The sequence below is a fragment of the Limanda limanda genome, chromosome 2, assembly GCF_963576545.1.
Source record: "Limanda limanda chromosome 2, fLimLim1.1, whole genome shotgun sequence".
NCBI classification, from domain to species: domain Eukaryota; kingdom Metazoa; phylum Chordata; class Actinopteri; order Pleuronectiformes; family Pleuronectidae; genus Limanda; species Limanda limanda.
The window spans coordinates 15672101-15695674 of NC_083637.1; the positions used below are offsets into that span (position 1 = coordinate 15672101).

Consider the following 23574-nt stretch of genomic DNA (forward strand, 5'->3'; position numbering starts at 1 on the left):
TAAATATCACACACAAACACACAAACACACAAACACACACTGGAGTCCAATCAACTGATAGATGTGTCTGCTGTTCACACATATACAGTATCATATATATATACATATATGTATATACTTATGAGGACATTACATCTGTAAACTAACCCTTGTCTCAAATGTTAAAGGACGTTACCTCTGTTCTTTCAGGTTTAAGCCAACAAACAAAAACTGTGTGTATTAAATATCACCATCAAACATCAGCCATTCCTTAAATTTGACTAGTTGTATCCGTAAAAATGGCATTTAATATACTCTGGTTCAACTCAAACACAGCAATCATCCACCACATTAAAAACAGTCGCCTGCTTCAAACTGAATATCTTATTAACGTTAACCTTTACATAAAACGGATGATGATATTATCTACACACATAATTTATTGTTTGTTGAATGAAACTGTTCAAAAGAGCAGTTTGATCTTTAACCCTGATTCTAATCTCAACCTTAAACCAAAGTCTGAATCTTGAATGAATCAGATTTGGACGAATGGACTTGATTCATCTAAAATATCTGCACTGAAGAAACTCCGCCTGTACAGAGAAATGTGACGTGTAAATATATATATGCTGTAACAGATTCCTCCACCGTGAGGCGCTGTGTTCTCACCCTTTCATCTCCACCTTTCACTTTAGCTTTGAGAAGCTTCACTCAGCGTTCTCTGGATGTTCTCACACGTTCCTGCTGGTGTGAACCAGTCGGACCCGGAAAAATCTACATTCTAAAATGAGGCTGCAGGAAAAAGAAAATGTCCAGAGCAAATGACTTCAACATTTGTGTTTGTACATAGAGAAGCTCCGGAGCGTTTCACTTCATGAAACCGTCTTATTACTCATACGCAGCTAAACGCAGATGGTTGTCATGTGGTTGTGTCCTGTGCTGAATCTGAACCAATCAGAGCTCAGTCTCAACTCTCTTATTGTTTTTCTAATCAGCTCAGTTTTTCTTTTACCACGGAGCTTCATTGTTTTTTCAGGACGGAAACTCTTGAATAATTGATGTCATATAATTTCAGAGGAAAACCAGGAGAATATTTTTCTCTCTGCAGCTGCACTCGTTCTCTTGCTCTTTCAGTTTCAGTGACAAGCTTCTCTTATCTGCTCTCACGTGTTCATGTGTTTTCTCACAGTTCTTCCTTTGATATGAGAACAAAATGCTCCAGAAACATAGAAGTGGCTTTAGTTAGGATTTAAGGCTCTTGTATACTTCTACGTATCCGTTTCTCGGAGAGGGCTCAGCGGGAGACGAAGAGTCTTTTTGATTTTTACTTCTCCGACCACTGTACGTCGAATAAAATTCACCGCCAAACCCATAGGTGGCGCAACGGAAGACGAGCTCAGAGAAGCCTACCCCAATTATCGGAAGAAGAAGTCCACCTGTGTTTATATTTCTCTGTCAGCCTGCCTCCCACACACTGAACCATGGCAGCTAACAGAACTAAATAAAGTGACACCCAGCGGGTCAAGATGCTGATGTTATCGTTTCTTAGCGCAGCGGTTCCCCGGTCTTGTTTCCGAACTGTGTTGCTGATTCCACAGCTTGAATCTGCTTGAGGCTACACAGAGCTAGCTAGCTCCCCTCCCAGCTAGCTTCAAGCCCAGCTTCCACACACAGTCAGCAGGGACTCCCGACACTAACTACTACCCAGTGTTTGCTTCTAACCTGGCGGTATTATAGAAACAGTGTCATGATAGAAGTGGAATTAAAGTCGTGACGGCGGGGTTATGCACTGTTGCACCACCGCAGTTAGCATGGTTGCTAGCCCGCTAGTCTAGCCTGCTAGCGCCGTTTTGAAAGCTCGTTCTAACCGTCTGTGACCGTGCACACATGTCGTCAGTGCTCAAACGAGCCACCGTCAGCTGGACAACTCCGCTGGCTTAACACACACGTCACATTAATCGTAGAATCGTAGTTTTGTATGTGTTTATTGTGAATCAGGAAGTTACAGGTCCGGAAATGACGTCGAACAGAAATGACGTCGTACGGAAATGACGACATACGGAAATGATGTCGTTCGCGGACCAGTCACAGCCAAGAGCTGTCCGCGGGCTCTCCGACACAACACGGAGAAGTTAGAAAAATCAGACGTGTACGAAAAGCTGTCCGAAGCACTCGGAGAGGGCGTTTCACGACGGATAGGGCGGTCTTATCTATCCGTTTTACAAAATACGCTCAAGCATAAATTGGCCTTTAATATTGATAGAAAAATAACTTCTTTTCTTTTTTGATGTGTTATAAGGACGTGAAATCGCAGCAGCTTGTGTTCACTTTTCTTTATATTAATCTGAAATCAATGTTTTTGACTTTATGATTAATTTCCTGAAGGGGCCATGAAAGTATTAAAAAGCCGTAAAGAGAGTTTTGCACTTTTGTTATTTATTTAATGTTATGCTGCAGATTTTGTCTCTCGGGCAACAAGCTGTCATTTCCTCTCAGTAGATTAAACCTTCAGTCACGACTCGGGGCTGAAAGAGTCCGAACAGGAAGCTGAACCTGATCAGAGATGACACAGTGTAGGAAAAACCTTCGTATTAAATTTTGTTTATTAAGTTTTAAGGTTCATCGATCATTCGGGCATTTCTATTTAACATTATCAGGATATTTATCAAAAGGTCTCGATCAATAAATTATAATATAAAATGCGACAATGCATTGCAGCAATTGATGTGGTTATATTTTGTTTTCTGCCATTTCTATGGAAATAATGTTAGGAATATTTCATGATTCACTGAATTATGTTATTCAATGAAGAAAAATGTCTTGAATTTAATTTTTTTGTTGTTTGTTTTTTAGAACCTCAGACTTTGTTCCTCCACCTCAGCCAGTTCCACCAGTGATGAAAGTGTTGGATACATCTTTATTTTACTGGATCAGAAGTTAAATATGTTTGGAGCCACAGATTAAACGTCTTTGCTAAATTTAACATTTTCACACCAACGTTTCATCGCAGGGAATTTTTTATCCTGCAGGCGTCAAAGTCCAAAACCCAGAAAGTACAAGTTATTATCATTATGATTATTATTATTTTTTAACAGGAACAAGTGGAAAACCTCTGTAAGAAAAAAACATGTATTTCAAAATTTAGAACTGAGACCATCGATCAATAAAGAACTGAAACAAAATGATTTATGATTATTGTTTGAGTTGATTTCTGTTAGACACCAGGTGGTCAAACAGAGTAATGCACCTTTAAGAGTCCATGAGAAACTGAACGTCTTGACTTCTTCACAGAACTCTCATGATGGGTTTTTCTTGTGCAGAGATCGGATCAGTTTCCGAAGAGGGGTGGTTTTCACGTTGTCATCGCACATGAAAGGTCTCTGGTCTGAAACACCAGAAACCAAGTTTTTTCGACTGTGATATACATTAATTCTTAATCAATGTATCTGGTGCCAACTATGAGATAATGATCTGTTCACAGCCCAACACCCTTCAGGCAGTAAAACAGTTGTTATTATAACTAGAAGCTAATGATCAGCTAGGCTAACTTTTTGACATAGGAAAGTTCCGACAATCCTATAATCAAACCATCAGAGTCTATAGTTATATACTGTGTTTCTATACTGCTAAACATGGCCTCTGAAGTTATAGATTATATTATATATAATATATATAAAAATATATATTATAATGATTGATGGATTGATAATTGAGCAGTGACATGACATCATTATGACTAACAGCCCTCTTATTAGGTTGCTGTGGTCACATGGTTTTAGTTAATAGTTTTATTCAAATATGAATATATGACAAAAAATAAAGAAATGTATTTCAAATCATTTAAAAAGGATAATAACAATATCATACAACATATACTGGCTCCACTACCAGTTTTTTAAGAAGTGTTTTGTTTAAGAATTGTTTTTTTGTTTCTGTCTCGTACTCAGCTGGCTTCCTGCCTTCAGGTTCATCTGAGCTGAGACAGAAGAGAATCGAACCTTCACACTCGAGCTGGACTCGTTCACTTTGGATTCAACACGACATGACTTCACTGGTTTCATTGTTATTGTATTGCTATTATTATTCTTATTAGTAGTAGTAGTTTTAGTAGTATTATAAGTAGTAGTAGTATTATGATGCAGCATACATAGGAACGATCGCATTCGAGCATTTGTTCCGTCGAGTTTATTTTTGTGTAACACCGGGGCGGAGCGGCGGACTTTTTGATTTCAGACGCTTCAGCGCTGTTAAACAGAAAGACAATGTTTATACTTAGCTTCCAAAATAAAGTCTTATTTATTAAATAACAATACAGCGTGTGTTCGTGTTGTTAAATACAGTTTATAAACTTACGTCATGTTTACTAACATCCAGCTTCTCACACGTTTGTTGGAACCAGCGCAGCTTGTTCACTATGAGCACCTCGGGTCCTCCGAAGAGGAAGAGCTACATGGGTCAGCACCAGATCAAGAAGAAACAAGGGTGAGTCACAGTTCATAATGTTAGACGAATCCTGACCAGATTCCTCCTGTTGCTAGGAGACGTCTTAGCATCTCATTTCATTAAACTGCCAACTCCACAGCCTCCATGCTCCTGAGGAGCCTCTACCAGGGGACAGACAGGCAGACAGCAGGGACAGCCTCATGGTGAGTGTGACAGCATGACCGAAGGCGTTTCACATTGCTTTTTAAAATATTTCACATCACAATCAACCTGTATTATTATCTATCTTAGGGTGGGGGTGCAGTGTTCCCGCTGGGAGAATCCACATTAGCCCTTGATGCAGAGTTGCTCCAGGTGCTGGACGCTGTCGACCCTCCGAAGCCTGCAGCTCGCCCAACACCAGGAGAGAGAGATGCCCATGAGGAGCCAGCGTCATCGGCGGCCTTTGGCCCGGCACACTCGCTTGCACCAGTTGGAGACAATAAGCGGGAGAGCAGCAGAGCCCCCACAGGTCAGGGACCCCGGGGAGCCCCCAGCGCCCGGGAGAGGGTCTCTGGGCGAAGTGTTGATTGTGAGAGACCAGGTTGGACGGATGAGTGCAAAGATCTCGCTCAGAAGCTTCTATTCAGTGAGGATTCGGAGGAAGCAGAAGGCGCTAAGAAGGGTTCAGAAAGAGAACAGCTGGTGCCTGCATCAGCCGACATTAAGAAGCCACCATGTCGAGACATAACAGACAGTCAGCGAGCAGGCAGCTCCAACAAGTGAGTCTGAACTCACATCATCGCCCAGTTTTTTTTTCTTTTCTATACTTTGCTGTTTGCAAATGTCTCTCACTCTTTGGGTTTCAAAAGGCAGAAGGGTGCGCCCAGAAGAAAGAGCCCTCCTGGATCAAGTGAGAACGCTGCCCCCCCTCTGGATGTGTCCAGAGACTACATCTTGTTCAGCCCCACGCGCCTCACAGCTGCCATGAAGCGGGCCAAGCTCCAGCAGTCGCTACAGAACCAGTCGGCCTCTGTGCTCACAATCCCCACTGGATTAGAGCTCAGTTCTCTCAGTGACACCTTGCCTCAGCCAGGTGAATCATTTTAAGTATTGTCATGAAATCTTCTAGGTTGAAATATGCCCGGTTTGTCTAATTTTAACTGAAATATATTTACATTTGTATTCTCAGAATAGACCTTGATGTCAGAGCTCAAACTGCCACCAGTGTCATTTCATGTCATGTGTAAATGCAGAATGATATGTGTGCTCTTCTGTAGGCATTGTCCTGTGTGCTCCATTGAATCAAGCTGAAATGCTGCAGTTGTCCAGCTGGGGTTTGCCTAAGGCCGTCCTGGAGCGCTACCAGAAACACAACGTGACTTGCATGTTCGAGTGGCAGGCTCAGTGCCTCACTGTGGGACAGGTGCTGCAGGGAGGTAACCTGGTGTACTCCGGTAAGAAAGTGTTACAAATGAATTCAAAGTTTAATGTCTATATTGTAGCTCCTTTCCACTTGAATCTCTTTATATTTCTATTCTTTTTCAGCTCCCACTAGTGCTGGAAAAACTCTGGTGTCCGAGCTGCTGATGTTGAAACGTATTTTGGAGACTAAAAGAAAAGCACTCTTCATTTTACCTTTTGTCTCTGTGGCTAAAGAGAAGATGCACTATCTTCAAGTGAGGGAGACGTGGACAGAGTTATATATTATATCTAAGTGTTGTCTCTGAGTTGATCTCCATCTAAAAGACTTGTGTCTCTGCGCCTGTAGAGTGTATTTGAAGAGGCAGGAGTTCGTGTGGAGGGATACATGGGCAGCACTTCAGCTGCTGGAGGGTTCAAAGCCCTGGATGTGGCTGTTTGCACCATAGAAAAAGCCAACTCTCTGATCAACAAACTCATTGAAGAGGACAGTATGGGTCTACTAGGTAATATACTGCATGTGTGGTAAAAGAATTATCAATCTTTCGAATCATTTAAATGTAGTACATTTGGATATGTGACTGTTAGTTTGACCAAAACAAGTCTTTTGAAGACTTCACCTTGAGATCAGGAAAATTGTGTTTTGTATTTTTTTAAATTTTCGGACATTTGGTAGATTAAAGGACTAATCGGAAAAAATTGAGATACATTCATCTCTAATAAAAACTAGAATGCAAACAGTAAAGCGCATACCACAAGACCCAGCAGTCCCACGCTCATCGATGTCAGTTCCTTAAATATACTTTTGCAAGAGCAGTGAATTATTTCCTGGTAAATTGGTGAAAATGTTAAAAAAAAATTTTTTCACAATGTTAAACAATAAAAATTCTTGATCTGCTGAAATTGAATGGCCTATGTCCAATCCCATCCAACAAATTTTAAGTAAATCTGTGTAGTAGTTTAAATTAATCCGGCTGACAAGGCAAAAGGACGGGGGCGAAAATATAGAAGCTATAACTGTTTAATGCAACACTGAAAGTGTGTGTGTGTGTGTGTGTGTGTGTGTGTGTGTGTGTGTGTGTGTGTGTGTGTGTGTGTGTGTGTGTGTGTGTGTGTGTGTGTGTGTGTGTGTGTGTGTGTGTGTGTGTGTGTGTGTGTGTGTGTGTGTGTGTGTGTGTGACTATAGAGCATAAAGTATGAGTTTGAGGTTGTGTGTTGTTTTTTGTGCTTCCAGGTATGGTGGTGGTGGACGAGTTGCATATGGTCGGGGATTCTGGGAGAGGATACCTGCTCGAACTGCTCTTGACCAAAATCCGCTACGTAGCCCGGAAGCAGAACACCACAGGGTCCGTCTGTTTGATTGTATGCTTGTTGTGCAGTGTTTTTACAATCCTGTTAATAGATTAGTAAGTCTGTCTGTGCATCTCCTTCCACAGGTCTTTGTCTGAGGGTGTACAGATAATAGGTATGAGCGCCACCTTGCCTAACCTCTCCCTCCTGGCCAGCTGGTTAGGTGCTGAGCTTTACCAGACTGACTACAGACCTGTTCCCCTGCTGGAGCATCTCAAAGTGGGCTGCAACATCTACGACAAGAGCCTCTCCGTGGTGCGACAGTTCACCCCGGCCCTCCACATTAAGGTGATTGGGATGGCCGGCTCCTCCAGTGTCCGGTTATCACGATTGAAGCACACTTTCTCCTGACTGGTGATATAATCATGTGCTGTGTCCTTTCCTGCTTTAAAAGGGTGATGACGACCACATAGTGAGCCTGTGTTATGAGACGGTGAGTGATGGCCGCTCTGTGCTGATGTTCTGCCCCTCAAAGAACTGGTGCGAGAAACTAGCAGACAGTATCGCAAGGGAGTTCTACAACCTCAGACTGGCTGGTATGAGACAGATTTTTTAATTCATTCTAAACTAGAGTGCCCATCTCTGCCAAGGCCAGAAAGTCCCCTTATGAAACCACATTTAAACTTACTAGATACACAGCAAATTTCACACACTCATTAATATCAGTCCCCTAAATAAGCCTGGTTATTCTAATAAAGATTCATGAATAACTCTCTGTGAATATTGTATAGTGAGGTGATTTATCTCTTTCTTCAGATGGTCAGGGCGACACTAACCTCAGACCAGTGGCTCTGGATCAAGAGGGTCTAGTGGATGTTTTAGCCCAGTTGAGACGAACTCCTGCTGGGCTTGACCCCATCCTCCAGCGGACTGTGCCATGGGGCGTGGCCTTCCACCATGCAGGTGAACACGCTCATTGAACCCTTTGACCCCAACAAACTGGGGGCTGAACGTCAGGGTGATTGTATCCTGTTACGCTGATGTTTCGTCTTCTCCTCTGTAGGGCTGACATTCGATGAACGCGACGTGCTGGAGGGAGCTTTTCGTCAGGGCATGCTCAGGGTCCTAGCTGCCACCTCTACTCTCTCTTCAGGAGTTAATCTCCCAGCGCGCAGGGTCATCATTCGAACCCCGACTTTCAATGGACACCTGTTGGACCCGCTCACGTACAAACAGATGGCAGGACGAGCAGGGAGAAAAGGAGTTGACACTATAGGTAGGGTTGCAAAATTCCGGGAACTTTACATGGGAATATACGGGAATAAACTGGAAATGTTGTGGGTAATTTATACTAACTGTATTTACCTTGTCATATACAGACATAAATATAAACATTTTGTTTTGTCATAGGCTGATTTGAGCCCTGAGGAAACTTTGGGCACTTGACTATATGCTCCTGCATCGTTGTGTCATTCTTAACATAGGTCATTGCACCGTATTTGCAAATGTACACAGCCTTTCCTTCTACATTGGATGGGGTGAAATGGCTCCACACATCAGATAGTGCACGTGGCATTGTTCTGTAGAATAAGATGAGAAAAAAGCTTGTAAAAAAACACTAATGCAATGCCAGAGATATAAATAGTTAGCCAAACAATTGGAATCGTCTGTAAATTTTTTTTACAATTGATGGATAAATGAATAGAAATAGGCTGGATGAACAGATGAACAATCCTCAATCAGCATGCTAATATATTTTCCCCAGTAATATCATTGAAACTTACCTGACTAGTCCTGCACACTACAGCAGGCCTCAATAGCCCTGCTGTAGTGTGCAGGATGCTGGGAATTATCTGTGCATGTGATGGAAGAATGCACAGTGGAGGCTTGAAACTCAACGTGCAGCGTGTGCTGCATTCCATCCATCTTTAAAATAGAGTTTTGAATGTTTTTATTGCTCAGCGTTTAATTTGCGTAGTTTTTTTCAAAATTCCCGAGCTTAACTTCCCATGGAAAGTTTCCGGAAATTTACCGAATTTTTCCGCCCCTTTGCAACCTTAACTATAGGTATGGAGCTATCATGTATATTGGAGCCCACATCACGTGGGTATGATGTCATTTTGTTGCTCCTCTTTCAGGTGAGAGTGTGTTGGTTTGTAAGGAGGCGGAGCGTCAGAAAGGCATTATCCTCCTCAAAGGTGCTCTTCAGCCAATCAGCAGCTGTCTGGTGAGAAAGGAAGGGGAAGGTGTCACCACGAGCATGCTGCGAGCCATCCTGGAGGTATGATGGATATTTACATTAACACTATTATTTACAGAAAGTATGTGAGTTGTTTCTTGATTATGGAAAAGTCTTTTTTCAGTTTAGTGACAAAAAAACATTTTTGCCTCATAAACTCTTTGATTACATTTTTTTGTGCCTTATTCATATCATCCCAAATCACAGATCATTGTTGGCGGTGTAGCCAGCACTCCAAAGGATGTGTCATTGTACGCCTCGTGTTCTCTTCTGGCTGCCAGCTCGAAATGTGACGGCAAATCCAGATCAGACGAAGGGACCAACAAAGGGGCTATTGAGGCCTGTGTTGAATGGCTGATGGATAATGAATTTATTAGCATCCAGAAGGAGGGAGACGGTACAGACACCATTGCCAAAGTGCTATTTTATTATGTGCCATGGCACGACGGAAACAGAATTAGAAAATAATATCAGGATGGAAGCTAGTATGTAGTCTTATAAGGCACATTTAATTGATTCACTTAGTTAAGGCAGTCAAACAGATGCATCTGGATACACTGATATTTGCACTACTACGACAGTTAACGTTAATGCACATCACATGTAGGTGCAAGTCTCCTGTAAATATGCACACTGAATCCAAACTCATATCTTACTAAAGCTTTCCTGCAATTTGGAAAAAAAAAAAAAGAAGATCTGTTGTGTTGTATCTGCAGATCCAGAGGAGCGATACTGTCCCACTCAACTCGGCGGCGCCACCCTCTCCTCCTCCCTCTCCCCTCCCGAGGCTCTGGGAATATTTGCAGATCTCCAGCGTGCCATGAAGGGCTTTGTGCTGGAAAATGATTTGCACATTCTTTATCTGGTACAACTTTCATAACTTTCTCTCTGTTTTATTCACTCCAGATTATCCCTGAACCCTCACCACTTCATTCCATAAGAGTAACTGATTATAGCTTTGTTTTTTTTTTTATTCTTTTTTGTGAACATACATTTCATGATAAAGTCAATTAGAAGAGCAGCGTAGTATGCATCACATTTCAAATCGAGGCTTAATCACAGTTAATATGTTAAAAAATAATAATAATAATAACATGATTTGTCCAATTTATGAAATTGCAAATCTGTGGATATTGGAATTGTCACATTATACAGCAAGTAATTGATTATAGCTTTTGAGCAAAAATCCTCATAAAAACCAATTTAATCGGTCCCTACAAGCAGAGTCATACATGGTTCTTTGACCTCACAGATCACCCCGTTGTATGCAGAGTGGACGACCATAGATTGGTATCAGTTCTTCCGTCTGTGGGAGCAGCTCTCGTCATCGATGAAAAGAGTGGCAGAGCTGGTCGGCGTCCAGGAAGGTTTTCTCGCCAGGTCTGTCAGCGGCAAACTGGTCGCCAAGACAGAAAAGCAGCGTAGACAGATGGCAATTCATAAACGGTAACGCTCAGTTTTATCTTGATTGCAGATTGACAAACAGTCAGTTTTAGAGATTAACTTCCTGTCTTTGTTGTCACTATCCAGGTTTTTCACCACCCTTGTACTCCAGGATCTGGTGAATGAGGTGCCTTTGGGAACAGTTGCTTCTAAATACACCTGCAATCGTGGGCAGTTACAGTCTCTCCAGCAGTCTGCTTCTACTTATGCAGGTACATGGCGAGGTCAATGTAGAGTACACCTACAGAGTTTACATTAAAAATGGAGGGAAGTTACTAATATAGTAACTTGAAGCAGGAGACAGGTGCACTTCAGAATAATGTATATACAAAATAGACTTCGTTCCATTAGCTGATGGACGATATACTTTCTTCAGAGCTATATATTGTATCCATCGTTCATTAGTGCTCATGCTTATTGCATCAAGTTACCGTGAGAGGGTTCACGAGGTCTGAGTGTGTAGACTCCTCAGGCACGGGCTTAAATGAGGCATAATTCTTTCTGGATGAGAGTCCATATTAAATTAACCCACACAGACACGGCAAGAAAGCAAAAGCTTAAAGCCAAAGCTTAAAAAGAGACAATTATTGAATGACTTTAAATCAATGGAGCTTCCAGAAACAGTCTGCTCACTTTGTGCTGCCCCTCAGGTATGGTGACAGTGTTCTGCAAGCGTCTGGGCTGGCACAACATGGAGCTGCTGCTGTCCCAGTACCAGACCAGGCTGAGCTTTGGAGTCCAGAGGGAGCTGGTGGACCTGGTCCGAGTCTCCCTCCTGAATGCAACACGAGCCAGAGCGCTCTACACACAAGGGCTCTGTACTGTCGCTGAACTAGCCAGGGCCACTGTGGCTGACGTGGAGAAAGCCTTAAGGAATGCAGTCCCATTCAAGAGGTGCGTGTGTGTCTGTTGCAGTGATGTTAGTCCCGATACAACACACAGGCATAAGAAGGGCCGTCAGCTGAGAGGAGTTGTAGCACAGCTGTTAGTTTGGTTCCATTGTGACATTTTTAATGATAAATATAAAACAACTAAATAATAATACATCTAGGGTTGCAAAGGGGCGGAAACTCTCCGGTAAATTTCTGGAAACTTTCCGTGGGAAGTTAAGCTCGGGAATTTGGAAAAAAGAAAAACTACGCAAATTAGACGCTGAGCAATAAAAACATCATTCAAAACTCTATTTTAAAGATGGATGGAATGCAGCACACGCTGCACGTTGAATTTCAACCCTCCACTGTGCATTCTTCCCTTATAATAACTGCTAGGATAATTCCCAGCATCCTGCACACTACAGCAGGGATATTGAGGCCAGCTGTAGTGTGCAGGAATAGTCAGGTAAGTATTGATGATATGACTGGGGAAAATATATTAGCATGCTGATTGAGGATTGTTCATCCAGCCTATTTCCATTCATTTATCCATCAATTGTAAAATATGAGTACAGACGATTCCAATTGTTTGGCTAACTATTTATATCTCTGGCATTGCATTAGCGTTTTTTTAAAAACTTTTTTCTCATCCTATTCTACAGAATTATGCCACGTGCACTATCTGATGTGTGGAGACATTTCACCCCATCCAATGTAGAAGGAAAGGCTGTGAACATTTGCAAATACTGTGCAAAGACCTATGTTAAGAATGACACAACGATGCAGAAGCATATAGTCAAGTGCCCAAAGTTTCTTCAGAGCTCAAATCAGCCTATGACAAAACAAAATGTTTATATTTATGTCTGTATATGACACAGTTAGTATAAATTACCCACAACATTTCCAGTTTATTCCCGTATATTCCCGTTAATTCCAATGGAAAGTTTCCAACTTTGAATATTCCCGGAATTTTGCAACCCTAAATACATCCCATAATCCTTAAACAACTGAACGACTGCTCCACTTCTAAATCAAAGCAACTTTAACATCAACACACCAAGTTTTAATCTCCCTGAAAAAATGTTGATGCCCAAATGTGAAGTCAACGGTGTCTGTTTTCCTCAGCTCCAAACGTGCAGTGGATGAAAGTGAGATGGAGGTGGCGGAGAGACGGAAGCTTCGCTGTGTCTGGGTGACAGGTGGGCGGGCCCTGACGGAGCAGGAAGCAGCCAACGAGATTGTTTCTGAGGCGAGGCTCCTCCTCCGGGAAGACCTGGCAAGGCTAGGAGTTCAGTGGGACCCGACGACACTTCCTCCTGGAGCTCCTGGTGTCATCAGCCCTGACGACCATCACAGCAGTGGCTCGGAAACCTCATCTGGCTCAAATCTCATCTCACACGAAGCGCAGGGAGGTAACACTAAAGACGGCCAGGAGGGAGGCGGGCTCAAGAAAAGTAAGAGTCGAGATACTGATGGACGTAGAGAGGAGGATTATAGAAGTGAGAAAAGAAAACAGGAGAAAGCAGGAGGTGAAATCAGGAGAGGGCAGGGGAAGTCCAATCCTGCTGAGAAGGAAGTAAACAAAGAGTTTGAGGTGCACAGAAAGAAAGATGGAGCAGACTCAGAAATGAGACAAACAGATAATGAGATGCCAGTGGAGAGTGGCAAAGAAACAGAAAAGAAAGCAGAGACAAATAAAAATATGTCCATGGCAAATAAAACGAAAAATCTAAATGAAAAACTAGAAAGACAAACACCCATGAGGCCAGAAAAAGAAGAGGAAGAGCCCAAAAAATCAGAGGAGAAAAGTGAAAGCACAGTCTCAATCAGACCAGTGGGTCAGCAAGCAAAACAGCCCGTTCTTGAAAGAAGTCTGACGCAGGAGTTGGCGGAGATTGTTTCCAGCCCTCTGCCTCTGTCACTGCCCCATCCTCAGCCCACGCCTCCTCCAATGCCTCCTCCTCGTTTCAGAGCCCCGATATCCTGGGTGGCAGAACAACGTAGTGTTTCCACAAGGACTTTAAAAAGAGACGGCACCACAGGGGGTTCTGCCTCACCTCTGCAGCAAAGTAGACAGAAGCACTCAAGGGCTCTGAGCAAAGTCCTGAACTCCATACAAACTGACAAATGTCCCCAAGATAACGTAGAGACTGTGCGAACATCCCCGCTGAAATCGGCCGACACCTCAGGACCTGCAGTCCAGCAGTTGACCTCTGACCCCGGGCCACAAACTCCTCCCTCAGTTTCTGGCCCGACAAACGGCGCCACATCAGATCCTCCGTTATTCTCTCCGGAAGCCAAGCGGAGAAGGGTAGAGGCCGGAGAGGTGGATAAGTTCTCCTCTCCGGAGCTGTACGAGGAGGATGAGGGAGATGTTGAAAAGGGACAGGAGAGCTTCGGCGACAGCTTTGAATTGGACACTCAGACAGAAAGAATTCTCGTTCAGCAGTCATACGAGTACAGGAATGAAAAAGGAAGGAATGAGATGTTAGAAACAGAAAAGACAAAAGAGGAGGGAATGGTAGAAACAGCTGTCGAGCCCGAGGGAGACGACGGACCTGCCCCTAACAACCCATGTCCCAGATTCAACATCTCTCTTACAGTCAGCCAGATGGAGCTCATCCTCAACACCAGCCACCAGGTGACTCAACAGAATCCATTATAATTACAAGTCGTAATTTCTGTGTAGATGTCATCAAGCCGGGATTCTAGTCTTACATGTCTAGTTTGGACTCGATTGGACAATATATGTCCGAGATACAGAACCTTGTGTTTTGATGGCGTTTAATCAAACTTTGACGCCACGCCACGGTCACATGGTGTGACGAAAAATCGATCTCGAAATCATTTTTTATCTCCATCTTGTTGTGATTACCCTCATCTAAATTTGAAGTTGATGTGATGAAAGCCCTGGGACAAGTACGTCAAAGTAAAAATGTGGAATATGGCCAAAATGGCCACTAAATATAAAATGTCGGGCTTCCTGTTGCGTTTTTCATAATGCCCCTTGAGACTTTTTTGTTTGTCTGGTCATGATACACGTGGGCCACGATTTTTGTGTTAATTGGTCAAAGGGAAACCTAGGGGCTGCTTTCCAGGGGGCGCTGTTGAGCCATTTTGCCACGCCCATTTCAAATGACTCCAGTATAGTAAAAATTTCCTGCAAAGTTTCATAACTTTTTGATCATGTCTAGACCCTGAAAAACTCCCCCAAAGGGAAATAATAAAAATCCTTACAGATTCAATAGGGCCTCTCACCATTCGGTGCTCGGGCCCTAATCATGATTATATATGTGCGTTTGCCTCTTTAATAAGTTCTGTTGTTTTCCCAGATGTCTCCTGGTCGTGGTGGAGGTGATAACATGGATGAAGGTCAAAATGAAGGTGGTGACGATGGTCCTGACGCCCCTGCTGCCAATCAGGTTGCTTCTGAGAGTCCTAACAGAAGCAGCAGCTTCCTGTTCGACAGCCTGTATGACAGCGCCCTGCTGGCTGGTCTGAGCCCACACCACCAGTCAGATGAGGAGGAATCTGACGACCAGGAGCAGAAGTGCCCCCTTCCATCGACCCAGGAGCGACGACGCAGTGAGCTCCTCGCCAACCAGGAGGCCGACAAGCAGGAGGCAGTGCAGTGGGGCGAGTCCTCCTTCAACCTGTCGGAGTGGGGCGACTCGCTGTTAGTGGGCGAGCATTTTTTGGAGAGGCAGAGCTTGCTCAGGCACACGGAGAGAACGCAAAAGGAGCAAGAAGGATTACATCAAGCTCAGGAAGCCAACGCAAAGGAACAGCTGTCGGCTTCTCCGTCTGAACCTGGGCCGATACAAACCCTACCCGAGCGCACTGCAAGTCAACGTGAGCGTGACAAGGACACAGCTACAGAGTGCACTGAGGACAACAGAGCAAGTGGGAGACAGGAGGGAGGAAGTGGAGAACAAGAGACGGCAACAAACATGAATGTTTTATTTGTAGATAATGCACCTGAACGAAATCTTTGTTGCAGCCCGGATTTACAAGAGATCTTTGACCGCTGGCCGAGTATGTCTGACCAGTCCTGGCAAAACACCAACGCAGGCCACACAGCCACTCCAACAGACGCTGCTGCTCCTGCTGCTGTGCCTGCTCCTGCTGATCCTCCTGCTGCTGCTGTTCCTCCTGCTGCTGCTGCTGTTCCTCCTGCTGCTGCTTCTGCAAACACAGAAACTCCAGATCCACCTCAGCCCTCAATACAAGCGGGCAGAAACACAGGAAAGCTGAATGTGCAACCTGCCGCCGAGAGCGAATCTCAGTCGGCACTCACCTCCAGTCAGGAAGCTGAGAATGTCACAGAGAGACCAGGATCTGCTGGTGACCTCATTCCCCCCACCCAGGAAACGCCGCCGGTCACCCCCAGAGTAAAACTGACCACCTCCTCGGTCCAGTCGCCTCTCACCACCAAGCCCCTGAACCAGTCGACCCCCTCAACCCTTCCTCCACGGAAACAGGCAGCCCGGAAATGTCGTAAATCTCTCTCAGGACACGGTCATCCTCCATCAGAAGCTACCGACACTAAACAGCCCAACTCTGATCGGAGCCACAAACACCAGCTCGAGAAAACAAAATCTTTAACTACACTTCCTGAATCCGAGCTCAGGTCTGTTCAATGCTCCAAAACCAAACCTGTGCTCCGCAGCAACCAGCAGCTCAGCCGTCCTCCACAGGTCACTCCTCCGTCCTCTCACCGACCAAAGACTCCCCCCGATACAGAGTCGCCAGTCGCTGAAGGCTTCACTCTTCAGCTGTCCCAAGAAGCATCACTAAATTCCAGCAGCTCTGGGTCTTTCTCCATCATAGACGTGGCGAGCGACAGGGGCCTATTTGAAACTTTCATCCGAGAGTGGAAAACGAAGGAGCGCTACTCTCTGGCGTTGGCCTGTGAAAAGAGGGAGCGCAGAGAGCAGCCTGAGGAGGAAATAGGAGGGAAACACAAGAGAGGTAAACATAGAGGTGACATTAAGCTGCATTAAAATGGGATATAGATTGTTAGAAAGCACAGTTTTACACCCCAAGTCTACTCTTTTTGAACAATGTTCTTTTATTAATTTCCAATAAGAACCTACAAAACACCTTGACACATACCACACAAGTTGCACAATGAAATGCAGGCGAACTTCACTGCGTACACATACATATACAAAAATAAATAAGTAAAGATAAACACGCACACAAACATACATACCTATGTAAAATAATAACAATAATAAATAAAATAAAATAAAAATGTCACACTCGATATCCCTACAGATAGATATAATCTACCGTTGCCTGAGAAAGTCCATTAAGGGTGCCCACACCTCTTCAAATTCCTGTGCTTTACCCCTGATTACATAGGTTAGCTTTTGTAATGTAACATACATTGCCATCTCTCTAATCCAAGATTGTGTACTGTAGACGATACTTCAGTCTCTCTCCAAGATAAAGCAACCATCCTCCTGGCCTGCAGGAGGCCAAAGTTGATCAGAGTCTTACACTTAGTGTTGGCAGAAACACCCCAAGTCTACTTAATCTACCAAGCACAGTGCAGAGAATCAATGTTCTGCATTTGTTAAGATTGTCACCTACAACACAAATGACTGTAATACCCTAAATAACCCATGTCCTCATCCATGCGTGTGTCCACCTGTGCAGCATCAGCAGCCCATCAGAAGCTCAATGGTTTTCCAGTGAGAAACAGTGATGGACTGGTGCTGATTGGACTGTCGGTCTGCTGGGGAGCAAGAGACGCGTACTACGTGTCTCTGCAGCAGGTGCAGAGCAAAGGTAGCGACGCGCACATGCACGTAACTGGACACAATCCAACTGAAATGTTTCCCTTCATTCATCTCGTCTGTGTAACGCTCAGGTTTGAGCTCCAGTCTGGCTCCTCCTCTGCTGGATGAGGGTCTGCCAGTAAGTGAGAGGCTGGAGCAGGTGAGGGCTTGTCTGAGCCGGCCAGCAGAGGGTCCCAGTGGGGTAGTGGTAGTCACTTATGACATCATCCAGGTGTACAAGACGCTTGTACTGAGCTGTGGCATCAGCTTGGAGGGCAGCTGTGAGGACCCCAAGGTGAGAATACAGAGCTCATACATGCACAGTGTCCATTCACATGCACATCTTTGAACTCATGCAGAGTCAAAAGCTATGAATGAAAGCCAGGATATCAGGGTTAAAGTGACCTGAGCGATCCAGATTCATGATCAGACATCATAGATTAATAACTAAATAAATGTGTCAATAGCAACAGAGACACACACACACACACACACCTGCAGACAGTAGAGAAGTTCTTCTAACTTAATTGTCGAAGAAGAAGCTACACCCTGTTTTTCCAGGAACAGTCAATAAGTCAAGTCTCAGTCTTCAATCATGATGTTTCACCTCGTTTTAATAGCATCAAGTAACTAATTAAAACTAAACGTATCATTAAATTAGCACTTGAACAATCATCAGTGTTCTAAGACAGGGGTTTTCAACTGGGGGTCCGCGGCCCCCTGGTGGTCCGCGACGGCAGTGCAGGGGGTCCGCGAAATTCGTTTTGATATTTCAACACATTTCCAGATTTCTCTTGAATATCGGGAAAAATATCTAAAATAAGAAAAATATGTCTAAAATAATATAAAGGTGCTGGTGATCATGAGGTTAAACTTAAGTACGCCTCAATTGTTTGTGTGATATTGTATGATTATCATTTGTGACATATTCTGCATTACTTTGTCATCTCCCCTCTTCAGTTGTAGCCCCAGTTTATGTTGATTGTTATTGATCACCGTTACTTTAACGTTCTCTCAACATGTCAGCTACATGTCTGTACATTTAAGTCATGAACGTTATATATTGATGTACATATGGTTCTGAGATGCAGTACAACTACAAACTGCATTTTAATTTTAACTGCAACTTTAATTCAATTCTTAAGCACTGAAAACAACCGTTTTTGTTGTTTTTTCACAGATTTTTCTAGATTTGTTTGAGGTTTTGAAATAAAACCAACGTGAAAAAACCAAATGTTAAAACTTCCTTCTATCCACATGCACACACACACACACACAGACACACACACACACGTAGGCACATGCGCGCGTAGGCACATCAGTGGGACACGGATTACTTTCTAGTCAGAATGGTGGTCCTTGGGACAAAACCAGTTGAAAACCCCTGTTTTAAGAGGTCTGTAAATTGTCAGAAACCATCTGATTTCAGGTGTATTTTGACTCATTAGTTTGTTCCATGTCCCCTCCACCAACATGTAGGAGGCGGTTTATGTCCTAAACTTGAACCTGCAGCTAAACGACTGTGTTGACTGTTCACCACAGGTCGCCTGCTGGCTGGTGGACCCCGGCAGTGAGGAGAGGACCCTGCCCAACATGGTGACTGTCTTCTGTCCTGAAGAGCTACCTCTGCTGGATGGACTCGGAAATGCACATGCACACTGTCCCCGTGTCAGAGCAGCGACCAAGAGCGTGCTCGTACATGCTGTCATGAAGCACGTCCGCGGCCTGCTGGAGCAGGACGGCATGCTGGGTAATAGACGGTTAATCGTACAGTACTGTAGCAGTGGACAGAACTGTGGTAAACATCAGTGGTTTAATGTTTTGTGTGTGTCAGATCTATTCAGGAGCATTGAGATGCCTTCTCAGGTGAGTTTGGCTCTGTTGGAACTGAATGGAGTGGGCTTCAGTGCCGAGGAGTGTGAGAGACAGAAACACGTGATGCAGGCCAAGCTCTCCACGCTGGAGTCTCAGGCGTACAACCTGGCTGGACACGGCTTCTCGCTCACCAGTGTTGACGACATCGCACAGGTTTACTTCTTTATCCTGACAGTCTTTTGTTCCAAAGCTTCAAATTCACTCAGAGTTACAGTTTCTCCAAACTTGTGTATGCTAGGTTTTGTTCTTGGAGCTTCACTTGCCTCCAAATGGTGACGTGGGCGGATCAAAAAGTAAGAAGACTCTGGGCTACACCAGGAGAGGCGGTGGCAGAGTGCGGCTTGGAAAGCAGTTCAGCACCACCAAGGTGAAACTACTTTGCAGTACACAACATTATTGGGGAGATGAAACATCCACAGTGTTTAAACTAAATGAAAAACATGTTGGCAGGATGTTCTGGAGAAACTGTGCCCCTTGCACCCGCTGCCAGGTGTGATTCTGGAGTGGAGGCGGATCACGAATGCCCTGACCAAAGTGGTGTTCCCCCTGCAGAGGGAAAAAAAATATCATCCTTCACTGGCCATGAACAGAATATACCCCATCGCCCAGACACACACAGCCACAGGTAAAGCCGGTAGACAACCGATACATACGGAGCGTGTTTCACGAGGACACAACTTCATTTCATTGGTGAATTATTTTGTGTTTAGCACGTTTTATTTAGCAGTAAATATAAAACATGCAGTGACCCGAGCTCATTCTGCTGTCAGGTCGAGTGAGCTTCACTGATCCCAACATACAGAACGTCCCCAAAGACTTTGAGATCGACATGCCCACGGAGGTGGATGAGAGTCCTCCTTCACAAAAGGCCTGCCAGAACAAACCAGGGTGGGTATGACCTATGAGCCAGCGTCTCTCAAAGTGGGGGGTTGGGTGGCCTCCAGTATGTTCTCAGAAAGAACTGTTATTCTAATCATAACTTCCTCATATGTCATTTTCCCTCTGGTGGATAAATCTGTCTACTTGAGAAAGAAACAAGTACATTCCACTCAGGCTCTTACCGTGTTGATAACTGCAGACTTTAAATCCATTTGACTTTACTCCTGCCTTTTCAGAAACACTGAGTCAATATAAATACTCCCATATTGTTATAGCTTTACTTAATATATACTCCAATGTGTTTGTATCATAAATATTATGTTTTTTAACTTCTGCATGCAAACAGTACAGAAGATACATCGTGTAAAAGGTGAATGTTTCAATATAAAAGTAAATTTATTCATTTGTCAATCACAATCAGAAGTAACCTCATCAAATCTCAAATCTGTTATGCTAATACTTACTATACCGTAGTCAATTATATGAGAAGGAAAATACAGTGTCATGAATTCGACAAGTGCCAATTCCTAAAGTTTGTTAAGTAAAACATGTCTTTTAAAGACTATTTTCAAAGTTATTCTCAACGTTGCTGGAGTTGAAAGAATTAGATGCATTTTCATTACAAAGCTCATGCTGTTCTGTTTCAGAAAGAAGAGACGCTCTGCGGTGCCTTCAGGTCCAGCTGGAGCTGCAGGACAAGGCCCGACTTTCTCCGTCAGCATGAGACACGCCTTTGTACCGTTTTCAGGTGACTATAACGATGTAATTGTCTCGAGTTGGTCTGTAACTTCAGTGTGTGTTGTGTGTCAGCCTTGTCTTTTTGCACAACACTGCAGGAGGAATGATATTAGCAGCCGATTATTCCCAGCTGGAGTTGAGAGTGTTGGCTCATCTGTCCAAGGATCAGCGACTTCTGCAGGTCAGTGGTTTATAGTGAACAGTAAGAAACCCTTGTAGGGTTGCAAAGGGGCGGAAAATTTCCGGTAAATTTCCGGAAACTTTCCGGAAACTTTCCACGGGAATATTAAGCTCGGGAATTTTGGGAATTTTGAAAAAAACAAAACAATGCAAATTAAACGCTGAGCAATAAAAACATAATTTAAAACTCTATTTTAAAGATGTATGGAATGCAGCACACGCTGCACGTTGAGTTTCAACCCTCCACTGTGCATTCTTCCATCACATGCACAGATAACTCCCAGCATCTTTCACTCTACAGCAGGGCTATTGAGGCCTGCTGTAGTGTGCAGGACTAGTCAGGTAAGTTTCCATGATATTACTGGGGAAAATATATTAACATGCTTATTGAGGATTGTTGATCTGTTCATCTAGCCTATTTCCATTAATTTATCCATCAATTATAAAATATTTTTACAGACTATTCCAATTGTTTGGCTAACTTTTTATATCTCTGGCATTGCATTAGTATTTTTTTACAAACTTTTTTCTCATCTTATTCTACAGAACAATGCCACGTGCACTATCATATGTGTGGAGACATTTCACCCCATCCAATGTAGAAGGAAAGGCTGTGTACATTTGCAAATACTGTGCAAAGACCTATGTTAAGAATGACACAACAATGCAGAAGCATATAATCAAGTGCCCAAAGTTTCCTCAGGGCTCAAATCAGCCTATGACACAACAAAATGTTTATATTTGTGTCTGTATATGACAAGGTAAATACAGTTAGTATAAATTACCCACAACATTTCCAGTTTATTCCCGTTAATTCCCGTTAATTCCCATGGAAAGTTTCCAACTTTGAATATTCCCGGAATTTTGCAACCCTAAACCCTTGTATGTTAAACATGGTATCGCAGGTAAAGTGAGACGGAGCCTGTGTGTTCACTAGGTGCTGAATGGAGGAGCAGACGTGTTCCGCTGCATCGCCGCCGAGTGGAAAAGTATCGACCCAGAGACGGTGAATGACAACCTGAGGCAACAGGCGAAACAGGTGGGAGGCAGGAAAGAGACGAGGACCACAGACGTGCTCCTTCAATGGGAAACTCACTAGCCTGCGTGTGAGTGTGTGACATGTGAGATAATGTGTGTTTGTCTTTGCAGATTTGTTACGGTATCATTTACGGGATGGGAGCCAAGTCTCTTGGGGAACAAATGGGAGTGGAGGAGAATGATGCAGCCTGCTACATAGAGAGTTTCAAGTCCAGATACAAAGGTACGCACATTTCTGCTTTAATCATACTTAAACTAATGGCTCAGAATGTATTCAATACCTGATTTTTTTTTTTTACATACTTCTGCTTTTAAAATATAAAAATTGTTGGTGTATTTAAATTTAAGTTTCAAGTTTCAACGAATATTGTGGAACGATTAATACAATTGCTGGCCACATTGTTTCAGTTCAGGCGGTTTCACTTTGTGGTGTTTGTTTTTTCTGTTTCAGGCATCAATGCTTTTCTTAAAGAAACTGTGAAGAACTGTGTAAAGAACGGCTACGTCCAGACTCTGAAGGGCCGCAGGAGGTACCTCCCTGGAATCACTAACTCCAGCTCGCACATCAAAGCACATGTAAGCAAGCTGCACCACCACAACTTACGTTTATTTGTAGGCTGTGAAACACATTTGATTTTTTTTGTTTTGTTTCATTTGCTCATAACATCCGTTTCCCTCTTGCTCCCTCCCTCAGGCAGAGCGTCAGGCGGTGAACACGACTGTTCAGGGTTCAGCAGCAGACATTGTTAAACTCGCCACCGTGAACATCCAGAAGCGACTGAGGAAAACCTATGCTGCTGCTCCCGCGTCCCACCAGCACACACTCTCAGGTGACACTCTCACCGTTCTCACACCACACACACAGACAGTGGAAGCCTGTAGACTAATCGTGTCTGATAACATTCTGCTCTGTTATACAGCCAGGAACCAGAGCAGGACTCGGATGTCTCACCTAAGAGGAGCCTACTTTGTCCTGCAGCTGCATGATGAGCTCATCTATGAAACCACAGAGGACGACCTCATCCAGGTATGGAAATGATCTACTGGATTGTCAGTTACTGAATCTATACTAAATATATAGAGAATATAAAGAAACTTAAGAGATTTAGAGTATATTTCTTAAATGTAGTGGATTTCCTGCACTTTTCTTTTAGGCCAATTTAAGAAAAAGGACATCACGGTCTAGAAAAGACCACATGAATATATTTAAAATTCTTTTTTTCTCCCAAAACCCTTCATCAGGTTGCTCAGATAGTAAAGAGAGAGATGGAGTCGGCAGTAAAACTTTACGTAAAGCTCAAGGCCAAAGTCAAGGTGGGACCCAGCTGGGGGAACCTGCAGGACATCGATCTGTAATCACAATGTTTTAATGTCTGGTACCAACATGAAGTTACTGTAGTTCTGTGTGTAA

The 23574-nt window shown here is 43.6% G+C and overlaps 1 protein-coding gene across 1 annotated transcript; it reads left to right on the top strand.

Moving 5' to 3' along the window:
• The first annotated feature begins 4393 nt into the window (after nt 1–4393).
• polq (polymerase (DNA directed), theta) lies at nt 4394–23519 on the top strand. Its single transcript, XM_061084763.1, has 37 exons — nt 4394–4461; nt 4562–4625; nt 4714–5183; nt 5274–5497; nt 5682–5858; nt 5950–6080; nt 6173–6329; nt 7058–7169; nt 7260–7461; nt 7568–7709; nt 7930–8076; nt 8177–8389; nt 9252–9394; nt 9560–9749; nt 10075–10217; nt 10605–10798; nt 10883–11007; nt 11446–11689; nt 12793–13121; nt 13413–14308; nt 15000–15570; nt 15874–16638; nt 17332–17463; nt 17546–17748; nt 18996–19203; nt 19288–19481; nt 19567–19695; nt 19779–19953; nt 20099–20216; nt 20855–20955; nt 21044–21126; nt 22063–22164; nt 22275–22386; nt 22615–22739; nt 22858–22993; nt 23084–23190; nt 23406–23519. The coding sequence occupies exons 1-37, from the start codon at nt 4394–4396 to the stop codon at nt 23517–23519; spliced, it is 7746 nt and encodes a 2581-aa protein (XP_060940746.1).
• The last annotated feature ends 55 nt before the right edge of the window (nt 23520–23574 follow it).